General features: G+C 35.9%; 1 protein-coding gene across 1 annotated transcript in view; it reads right to left on the bottom strand.

The window, feature by feature from the left end:
* The window catches only part of DNAH8 (dynein axonemal heavy chain 8), a 343,843-nt gene that overhangs the window by 311,764 nt on the left and 19,806 nt on the right, over nt 1-12,273 (bottom strand). The window contains exons 7-9 of the mRNA XM_081246835.1: nt 12,093-12,256; nt 5,015-5,191; nt 2,684-2,797 (exon numbers count right to left, since the gene is read on the bottom strand). Of these exons, the coding sequence (XP_081102961.1) occupies nt 2,684-2,797; nt 5,015-5,191; nt 12,093-12,256 (455 nt within the window). The remainder of the gene's footprint in view (nt 1-2,683; nt 2,798-5,014; nt 5,192-12,092; nt 12,257-12,273) is intronic.

The raw sequence follows: 12,273 nt of genomic DNA, 5'->3' as shown, positions 1-12,273 counted from the left end.
AGACTGTACCATTGCTTTACATTCTACTGAGGAAGGGAAAAAAATGCTCAAGATGGGGAGTCTAACTCCTACAAAAACTAAGCCACCACACTATGCATGAAATTAACAAGCCATGGAGAAAAAGACAGGAATAAAGCCTACCTGTCCTAATCCTGCTCCTTGGGGAGGAATGGAAAATAAACTATCCTGAGAATTTGTTCCACAAGCTGGTGCTCACTCACTGTAGTCTGAATTCACACCCATGGTACCAAAAACAAAACAAACATTAGTTCTTTCCTTCCCCCGCAAGGAAAGAACTAATAATCTCAGATGGTGTCAAGTCACGTTCACAATGATTCATAAAACCTGACTGACTGTAAGTTGTGCTCTGAATACAGAGATGTTAAAATGTGAAAAAAAGTCTTAGAATCTATAAAATAAAGTGTTATGATTATTCCCATTTTGCAAATGAGAAAATAGAGATGTAGAGAAGTTAAGTACCTTGTCCAAGGTACCTAGAGCTGTAGCATAACCACAGCTATGTGCCCGAGATTTTGAGATCCTGCTTTTAACCTTGATGTAAATCATAAATCACTATGGAAGAACAACAGAAGGTCAATGGCATTCCCACCCTCAAGGAGCTAGACTTTTAATTGCTAGGACAACTTAAAATATATTAAAAGATTTTTTAATAGTGGTGGAATAAATAAGCCAGGAAGAACAACTACTGATGAGTGTACTGTATGTCCTAGGTATGAGGTGTAACCATGACACAATGAAGTCAATTTTATGTGGCTTATGAAAATTAGTATCGTCACTTTGTAGTTAACCCTGTATGTCAGAATTCATATTATACGTGTTATCTGTAGACCAAAAAGATTCTAATAAAAATATGCCTAGAAGGAGTCCCTTCCACCCTCAATAAGGCAACTCTACAAAGAATGAATAAGGCTTGGGGACAGTATCAAATGGGCCCACCAGGGAAATGCCCTTCATCTGAATTGTAAACATCATTATTTATAATAGTAGCTCCTTGAGTGCACAGCTCTTATCTATACATAGTGTTCGGACATTTTATGCATAAAATATATTAGTCGATATGCCAGCAGCACAATACCAAGACGATAAAATGAAACACAAAATTCATAAAATTTTATCAGCAAGAAATGGAAGCATGAGTCCTCTACACTCTTCCTGCTCAACTGACAGTTACCAACTAAACAGCAACTCCTGGTTTATTTTAAGGAGAATAAAGAAAATGAGAAAAAAAGAATTTTTGAATCTACAGAAATAGTTGGTATATGAGGGGGAAGAAATTATAAGACTTAATACTAACAGTACTTCTCTAATTTCAAAAGATAAATGTTAGAAACATTCCTACATCAGAGAATGTGAAAAGCTCAATGATAACAGTAATAATAAAGCACATGCATCGCTAGAGGAACAAAGTTTTTTAAATTACTAGGATGAAAAGAAGTAAAACCAAAACTAAAAGATTTGAAAATTATATGAATTTAAATAAGTCTTTTGAACCAGGAAGTTGAAATTAGTACACCTTAAAATTTATAGGTCTTGGTAACAGCAAAAAGCATTATATCTTTCTTCCAAGTTTACTTTTTATAGTGAAAAGCTTTAAATATATTTTTAAAAGTACAGAGATGTTATAATATTCATATACATTCTCTTTTTTGCATGTTATTTTACTTATACAATTTTTAAAGGATATGTATTCTTTTATTATGTTGAGGTACATTCCTTCTATACTCAATTTATTGAGAGCTTTTATCACGAAAGGATGTTGTATTTTGTCAAATGCTTTTTCTGCATCTATTGAAATAATCATATGATTTTTATCTTTCATTCTATTAATGTGGTGTATCACATTTATCCATTTGCATATGTTGAACCATCTTTGCATCCCAGGAATAAATCCCCCTTGATCTTAGTGTGTGATCCTTTTAATGTGCTGTGGAATTTGGTTTGCCACCGTTTTGTTGAGAATTTCTGCGTCTATATTCATGAGGAATATTGACCTGTAATTTTATTTTCTTGAGGTGTTCTTATCTGGCTTTGGTATCAGCATAATGCTAGTTGGGCACTTTCTCTTGCTCACTCTTGGGTCACTCACTCTAGGGGAAGCGAGTTGTTCTGTGCAAAGGCCCATGCGGTGTGCAATAGAAGTGGACCCTCCCCAGACAGCCTCCCCTTCAGAAGAGACCACGTCCCAAGACAGCAGCTTGACTGCAGCCTCATGAGAGACCCTGAAGCAGAGGTACTCAGCTATGCCGTCCCTGAATTCCTGACCTACAAAAACTGTGATATAATAAATACTTATTGTTTTAAGCCACTCAGTTCTGGGGTAATTTGTTATGAAGCAATGAATAACTAATATATTTGTCTTGCTCAATTCACAAATGAGGTCATAGTTATGATAATGCTATATATTTAAATGTAGGTTAAAATAATAAATACAGTTTATAATTCATTACAGATATATAATAGGAAAAATATCTTTTAAATAACTTTTCTGCAATATGTTTTTCCCAATACACATATATTAAATTGATTTTATGCGCTAATTTTTATTTTATTTTTTTAACATCTTTATTGGAGTAAAATTGCTTTACAATGGTGTGTTAGTTTCTGCTTTATAACAAAGTGTATGTGCTAATTTTTTAAACTACACTTTAAAAAGAATACTTACTAGATCATAGTTATAGAGAGGCTGACATACTTTTTCTAGAGTGTACAAATATCTGACATTATCTTTTGATTCATTTGCTGTATCTGTGATTCTTGCATCCAAATCACGCCAATTCTAAGCAAAGAAAGTATAAGAGTCCTATGAAACATCCAGATATATCACTGTGCCAAGGTTTAATCATGAAATTCAAGCTGTCTTCCCTAATCATACATATACTAAAAGAGTAGATACTTAAATGTGATTGATATATCTTTTTCTTATATTATTTAAGACTTAAAGTTATTATAAAAACCTTAAGTGACTTACTAAAACTGAAGACTCATTCTGTTTGTAATTAACATTCTGTCTGTTGGCTTAAACCAGACCTGCTTCTACCTGGAGTGACTCTTCTAGGTTAGAAAAGTGACATTACATTATTCTGGGTCTTCAGGAAAGAAAATATTCCCATCAGCAAAGTGTACTTTTCATATCCAGCAATAATGTGCAGAGATGCTCAGGGACCATGGCGGTTTGCCTCATCCACCATATATAACAACTGACGAATAGCCATAGTAATAAAGGACTACTAGAATCAGAACAAAACAATATCTGAAACTTTCTGAATGAGGGAAAGATATAAACAAACAATTCACAGGAGAATAAATGCAAATAGCAAATAAACTTTAAAAGATGCTCAACTTCATTATTAAGGAAAAGGCAAAATACAACAAGCCATTTTCCACATGTTGGACAGGCAAACAAAAATTTTTAACTGATAATAAGTATTAACAAAGTTGTGGAGTATACACCCTAGGGAAATACTTGCTTGTAGGCACGTAGAGGCTTTAACTGTAGTAATGTTTGTGAACACATAGAAAAGGAACAATTTTCCTCAAAAATTTAAACACAGAGTTACCATTTGAGCCAGAAATTCCACTCCCAGGTATACACAAGAAAAATGACAACATATGTCCACACAAGAACGTGTACAAGAATGTTCACAGCAGCATTATTCATAATAGCCAAAAAGTAGAGATAATGCAAATATCCATAAACTGATAAACAAAATGTGGTGTTATCTATAAAATGGAATATTATTCAGCTGTGAAAAGGAATAATTACTGATACATACTACAACATGGATAAACCTTGAAAACATTATGCCAAGTGAAAGAAACCAGTAACAAAAGACCACATATTATATGATTCCATTTATATGAAATGTCCAAAACAAGCAAATCTATAGAGATAAAAAGTGGATTGGTGGTTACTTAGGGCTAGAATGAGGGGAAGGAGACAGATAGACATGGGAGGTGATAGCTAAAGAGTACAGGGTTTCTTTTTGAGGTGATAAAATGTTCTAAAATTGATTGTGGTGATGGTTGCACAACTCTGTGAATGTACTAAAAACCACTGAATTTTGCTCCTTAAGTGGCAGAAATGAGTAATATGTGAATTATATCTCAAGACTGTTGAAAAAAAGAAAGGAAATAATTTGTCTAAAAACAAGAAAATGATTAAATAAAACCTGATGCATTAACATTATGGAAAACGAAATAGCCTGATCTGATAGGTATAACACTCCAAGATATGCTGTTGGGGGGACCAGGGAGTTAAAGAAAAATAGAGTATGATGCCATGTAATTTTAAAAATTTAGAAACACAAAACAAATATATATATATATATATATATTTTTTTTTTTTTAAAGGAAGAAACAGGAAAGGACCTGGAGAGAATCAAGCTAAACTGTTAATAAATATGACCTCTAGGAAAGGAGATGGAATAGTGGGGATGAGATGTAAGATAGAGGACATTTTTGCTTTTGACTTTCTATATAGTTCTCTAATTCAATAAGCCTCTATTGATTTACAATTTCAAAAACAATTTAAAAATAAATAGCAATCACCCCATAGTAGTACTGTCAAAATTGGTGTGTGAAATATTGAGAAATAAATTTTCATTTCTGTACTTCCTTTTCCTCTTCTGGAAGTAATGATGGTACATGAGAAAGCCTTACTCAAAGTTTTTTTTTTTTGCGGCATGTGGGCCTCTCACTGCTGTGGCCTCTCCCGTTGCGGAGCACAGGCTCCGGACGCGCAGGCTCAGCGGCCATGGCTCATGGGCCCAGCCGCTCCGTGGCATGTGGGATCCTCCCGGACCAGGGCCCGAACCCCTGTCCCCTGCATCGGCAGGCGGACTCCCAACCACTGCGCCACCAGGGAAGCCCTTACTCAAAGTTTTAACACTTCTAAATACATGATGCAAAGTATACGATGCGAAGAAGCAGTTCAAAAAGGGTAATTTTCCAGTTGGTTGTTCTGAAGTAAACTTTAAAATACAAGGCCTTTTACCTTTAAGAGTTTGGAGTGTGCAACATTAAGCACATTTATAACAGCCTTACAACTTGGCCCTTTAATCTGTTCAATGATATAATTGAATTTGGCTGACATGCGTTTCCAGTGTTCCAATTCAGTGAGAGGACCTGAGTCATCAGCTTCTTTTCTCATCTGCTCACTTTCAATAAGTACCTGCAATCAGAAAAGTTCACAGAGTATAGAAACGTTGCCTTCTTCTTTTAGAACCTCATTATTTGCACCTTTTCAAAGAAAGTTAAAAATACAAATAACATTCAACACTGAATAATATTAAGAACTCTTAGCAAACTAAGACTAGAAGAGAATTTCTTTACCATGATAATTAGTACCTGCCAAAAGTCTGCAGCAAACATCATACTTTTTTTTACACGTATATTATAATTTTTTAAACATCTTTATGCGAGTATAATTGCTTTACAATGGTGTGTTAGTTTCTGCTTTATAACAAAGTGAATCAGCTATACATATATATATATATCCCCATATCTCCTCCCACTTGTGTCTCCCTCCCACCCTCCCTATCCCACCCCCTAGGTGGTCACAAAGCACCGAGCTGATCTCCCTGTGCTATGTGGCTGCTTCCCACCAGCTATTTTACATTTGGTAGTGTATATATAAGTCCATGCCACTCTCTCACTTCGTCCCAGCTTACCCTTCCCCCTCCCCATGTCCTCAAGTCCATTCTCTATGTCTGCATCTTTATTCCTGTCCTGCCCTTAGGTTCTTCAGAACCTTTTTTTTTTTTTTTAGATTCTACATATATGTGTTAGCATACGGTATTTGTTTTTCTCTTTCTGACTTACTTCACTCTGTATCACAGACTCTAGGTCCATCCACCTCACTACAAATAACTCAGTTTCATTTCTTTTTATGGCTGAGTAATATTCCATTGTATATATGTACCACATCTTCTTTATCCATTCATCTGTCGATGGACACTTAGGTTGCTTCCATGTCCTGGCTATTGTAAACAGAGCTACAATGAACATTGTGATACATGACTCTTTTTGAATTATGGTTTTCTCAGGGTATATGCCCAGTAGTGGGATTGCTGGGTCATATGGTAGTTCTAGTTTTAGTTTTTTAAGGAACCTCCATACTGTTCTCCATAGTGGCTGTATCAATTTACATTCCCACCAACAGTGCAGGAGGGTTCCCTTTTCTCCATGCTCTCTCCAGCGTTTATTGTTTGTAGATTTTTTGATGATGGCCATTCTGACTGGTGTGAGGTGATACCTCATTGTAGTTTTGATTTGCATTTCTCTAATGATTAGTGATGTTGAGCATCCTTTCATGTGTTTGTTGGCAATCTGTATATCTTCTTGAGAGAAATGTCTATTTAGGTCTTCTGCCCATTTTTGGATTGGGTTTTTTGTTTTTTTGATATTGAGCTGCATGAGCTGCTTTTAAATTTTGGAGATTAATCCTCTGTCAGTTGCTTCATTTGCAAATATTTTCTCCCATTCTGAGGATTGTCTTATCATCTTGTTTATGGCTTCCTTTGCTGTGCAAAAGCTTTTAAGTTTCATTAGGTCCCATTTGTTTATTTTTGTTTTTCTTTCCATTTCTCTAGGAGATGGGTCAAAAAGGATCTTGCTGTGATTTAAAACATCATACTTAAAGATGAAATTTTAGAAAATACCACTTTAAAACCAAAGACAAGACAATTTTGCCGCTATCACCACCCACTTCTATTCAACCTGGTCATGGAGATCATAGAACAAGATAAGGAAAGTCAACAAAAGGTATAAGAATTGGAAATAAAAAAACAATGGCATTATCACGGAGGGAATGGTTGGTCACATTTTAAAAATTCAAGAATATCTAAAGACAAACTTTTACAATTAATAAAAGTGAATAATTCAGTAAGGTTTTGGGCTGTATATATAAATATCAGTAGCATTTCTTTACAAGCCATCTAGCAATCTGAAAATGTAATTTCTAAAATGATAGTGTTTGCTATAACAAATAATAACAATGTAAGATATCTAGAGATTAATAAAAAATGTGCAAGACCTTTGTGGAGAAAAATAGAAAACTTACTTTCAGCACACAAAAGAAGACCTAAATCAGTGGAGAAATATACCACGTTCATGGATGGAAAAATTCAACAATATAAAGATGGAAATTTTCTCTAAATTAATGAAATGAAATTTATTTCATTCAATGAAATTTCCAATCAAAATCTCAACAAGGTTTTCTTTTCATGATACTTAACAAACTAGTCTTAAAATTAATTTGGAAGAACAATCAACCAGAAGTAATCAATGCAATTTTGAAGAAAAATAATGAAAGGGACTTGCCATACCAAATGCTGATTTAGTAAAAAGCAACATAAATTAAAGCAGTACGGTATGAGTGCAAAAAACAAATAAGTAGACAGGTGGGATAGATAAAGGGGTCTAGAAACTTGATAGATATTACAAATTTGCTGGCAAAGAATGGACTACTAAATACACTTCTGAGACAATTGGCTAACCATATGGAAAAAGCCAAAATTAGATTCCTACCTCACATTATACACACACAAAAATAATTCCACATAGATTAAAAACCTAAATATTAAAAACAAAATGGTAAAACATTTAATGAAAATATGGGAGATGGGGGTAAAACTATAAAGAAAAGCATGGAACTGAACATCATAATTGCCAAGAAAATGGTTACCACTAGGGAGAAGAAAAGGGAGTTAAAATTGGAAAGAAAACTGCATGGAGATTGCAAGGTGCTGGTAATGCTCTATTTCTTGTGCAAAAGTTACACAGGTGTTAATTTTACAATAATTTATTTTATTTTTATTCATTTGTTGTTCATTTTGGTGTATTTCAGTATTTAAAGTAAATAAATAATTTAGGAGAATATCTTCACAACACTGGAGTAGGAAGGTGCTTCCAAAATACAAAAAGCACAAAGCTTCTAGTCACTGGAGGTAGCTAAATTGAGGCTGGATTACCATTTTTAACAAATATATTTACATTAAAATGTAAAACTTCCACATGACTAAAGACACCAATACCAAATGAAAATGCAGGACACAATGGGGACCAACAAAAGGTTAACAGCCGGAAAATATTATTCAAACTTCAACAATTCAGTTAAGATATCATCAGGCAATCTGAAAGAAAACTAGGTAAAGGATATGAACAGGCAATTCAACAAGGAGGAAATCTAAATAGCCATTAAACGTGCACAGCCTCAACAGTGTTCAGGGTAATGCAAAATAAATCAAGATACCATTTCACATCCAACATACTGGCATCCATTAAACATCCAACAGTCCCAAGTGTAACAAAAGATATGAAGACATGGGAACTCCCGTTTACTTCTGTAAAAAAATATAAGTTAATATAACCACTATGTGGAGGGCTTTGTAGTACCCAATAAAAAATCCGTACTACTTCTCTCAGCCATTCCCTGGGAAACTCTTGAACATGTGCAAACGAGACTGGAATAAAGATATTCATTGAAGATGTATTATTATTGTTTGTAACAGGAAAAAAAGTAGAAACAACTGCTTTCTGAGGGAATAGTTCTCTACCTCCTTAAACAGAGGATACTAGACATAATTTGAATGTCTCCTAAATGTCTGGAAATGTACAGAATAAACGGATTCTTTCATAGAGGAATACCAGACAATAGTTAAGTGAATGAATTAAATTTACTTGCACCAATATGGATGAAAGAGAATGTTAAATAAGAAAAAAAAAACTGAAAAAGGATACCATTTATGTAAAGATTTTAAACACAAATATATATTCTGTATTTTCATGTATATATAATATAAAGCTTATAAATATGCAAATACAATAAAAGTATACAACTTTCAGGGGAATGGAGGAGACAATAACATCAGAATGGTGGTAATATACAGGGAGGGAGAGGAAAGGGTTGGAGGATTTAGTGAAAATAAGAGATCTGAAGCAAAAATAGCAAACGGTTAGTATCTGTTTAATCTCAGTGGCACTTACAGGGGTGTTTCTTATTTTCTGTACCCTTTTTTTTTTTTTTTTTCTTTGCGGTACGCGGGCCTCTCACTGTTGTGGCCTCTCCCATTGCGGAGCACAGGCTCCGGACACGCAGGCTCAGCGGCCATGGTTCACGGGCCCAGCTGCTCCGCGGCATGTGGGATCCTCCCAGACCGGGACACGAACCCATGTCCCCTGCATCGGCAAGCGGACTCTCAACCACTGCGTCACCAGGGAAGCCCTTTCTGTACCTTTTTTATGCTTATAACTTTTCATAACTACAATCGTGATGGAATTAAGAATACAAACGAGGCAAAATACACAGTTGATTTTTCAAACCTATGAAGCTTCTCTCTTTAATCCATGAAATGCTTTTAATTTTAACCATGGTTTATGGAACTCTCTCCTAATCTTACTGTAAGTTTCTCCACCTCCTTAAATAGAGGATACTAGACATAATTTAAACTTTTCTTAGTGGCTGAAAGTCTATATAATTTGAATCACTGAATTAAAGAATGAAAATGGACCTTAAAATCAACTAAATCAAGCAACACTTTTTTTTTTTTTTTTTTTTTTTTTTTGCGGTACACGGGCCTCTCACTGTTGTGGCCTCTCCCGTTGCGGAGCACAGGCTCCGGACACGCAGGCTCAGCGGCCATGGCTCATGGGCCTAGCCGCTCCGCGGCATGTGGGATCTTCCCAGACCGGGGCACGAACCCGTGTCCCCTGCATCGGCAGGCGGACTCTCAACCACTGCGCCACCAGGGAAGCCCCAAGCAACACTTTTGATGTTTAATTCCTACTACAACATTATTCATAGATGATAATCCAACTTCAAATCAGATACTTTCAGGGATACAACACATTCCATTTTCAGGCGGGGGGGAAATTCTGTGAGTAAGTGATCCTAATAAAATCTCCCTCCTTATAACCATCACACTCCACTCTTAATTCTGCCTGTTAGAGTCATTACAGTACAAGTTTAAGTCCACATGAAATACCATCAAATATTTGAAGACATCACGTCACTCCTATGTCCCCTTCTTTTCCCAGGTCAAACATGTCCATGTACTTTCTTTGAATGACATTGTTCATATCCTTGGCCAAGTTTTCTCTGAAATGCCCATTTCTTAATGATTTATAGACATTCTTTACATATTATGGATACTAACTCTGTTACATATGCTGATAATACTTTCTCCCAGCAGGTCAATTATCTTCTAATGTTGCTTACAGTGATTTCTGCCATATGGATCTTACTTTAATTTTTTTATATAGTCACATATGTCAGGTTTTTCTTTCATGGCTTCTGGGTTTTGTATCTTAATAAGATATTAATATAGTTCTACATTATGTTCTGATTCAAGTATATTTTTTGTTCTATTTTTCACATTACTTTTTTAAGGCTGGATTCGTTCACTCAACATGTTTTTAAGATTCATCCATGTTGTTGCATGTATCTCTTTTTTAGTTTTAGCTTTCATATTTATGTCTATGATCCATCTTGAATTAATTTTTGTGTATGACAAGAGGTCAAGGTTTATTTTAGATGTAATTTTTTTTAAAGAAGTCTCCCATTTCTTGCACTGATTCTGCTTAACTGGAGACCATTTGCTACAACTGCCCAACATGATTTTCCTTTTTTTGGGGGGGGGCTGCGTGGCTCACAGGATTGTGGGATCTTAGTTCTTAGTTCCCCAACCAAGGATTGAACCTGTGCCCTCAGGAGTGAAAGCACAGAGTCCTAATCACTGGACCACCAGGGAATTCCCCCCAACTTTTCTTACTTCAAGTTGCCTAATCTCCTTATGTTAAGCTACTTCTTTTGCTTGCTCATTTTTATAAAAGAAGATCTATTTTGATTGATCATGATAATTGGAGGAGATCTCCTCAGCCACTGTGTAGGACACAGCGTGAATTCCACAATGGCTTACAACTCCCTCTTCCTATGCCTACTGGCATAGTAGGCAGCTGCAGGAGTCCTTGGTGGACAATTACTTCGAGTACCTAGTGACACCTGGGAGCAAATTTTGTGGCCAGCACTCCAGGCCTTGATGGAGTTTCCAAAGTCCTCCAATTTTTCCACTCCAACTACACCTCCCTCCTTCCAACAGTTATAAGAGAGTTAAAATCGGAAATGCTTTTCTCTAACTCTTGCTTGCTCAAGACTTTTCTCCCCTAGTTTTCATTCAACTGAAGATTTTCTTCTCCAGTTTCACTGTCCTGCGCTCATGAACTAGAGATCTGTAAGTTGGCTTCTAGAGTCCTCTTTCTGTTTAGAGCAAGTACCTAATATTTGGTTGTTGGCAACGTTTGTAGTGTAAGTTGGCACCTCCCAGAATGTTGACATATACCCCATTCCTATCACTGCTTTTCTTACTGCCAGAGAAAATGCATGTGGCCAGAGAGCTGCAGACTTGGCACTGCAGTACTGATAGGAATGAGCCTAGTTTGAACCTCTCTGTCAACACAGACAATTCCATTGATCAACCAAGAGGTATTTATTAAGTGTCTAGCACTGTGGCTATAGTCACTTCACTGTGTACTTTTCCTCTCTCTCTAATGAAGAGCGTAAACAATACATAAGATATTGGAGATAAATGCTGGCTATTTCTGTTTTTTCATTATTCCATTCTCAAGCCATAATGTTATGGTTTCCTCCTTAAAGTGGGAAATATCTTAAAGTTGATATTAGGTGGTCCAAAGAGAAAAATGATTTTGCACTAGAATCAAAAATAGGCTGAGTTTCACAGTAGAATCTGGAAGGCTCCTCTTCCCTTTACTTTTAGGGACAAAATGCAGTGACTAGGACACAGATAAGAACTATAACTCATATCTGGTGAAATCACTCAGGTCAGCTCACCTGTTAAATCTGTCAGGCTCCTCTTCCCTTTACTTTTAGGGACAAAATGCAGTGACTAGGACACAGATAAGAACTATAACTCATATCTGGTGAAATCACTCAGGTCAGCTCACCTGTTAAATCTGTCAGGCTCCTCTTCCCTTTACTTTTAGGGACAAAATGCAGTGACTAGGACACAGATAAGAACTATAACTCATATCTGGTGAAATCACTCAGGTCAGCTCACCTGTTCAATCTGTCTGTACCATATCATCAGCACGTCCTCTAGCTGACGAACAGTTTCTGAATTTCTAGCTGCGAGTGTCACTTCTTCAAAGGTATGCAGTTTGGAAAAATCAACATTGTCTATCTTCTTTAACTTAACTGTTCCCTCAATACTTATTCTAGCACCTAAAAGGGAAAAAGTA

This window comes from Mesoplodon bidens, assembly GCF_964165515.1.
Source record: "Mesoplodon bidens genome assembly, chromosome: 10".
NCBI lineage: Eukaryota > Metazoa > Chordata > Mammalia > Artiodactyla > Ziphiidae > Mesoplodon > Mesoplodon bidens.
This window is presented reverse-complemented; position numbering and strand designations above follow the sequence as displayed.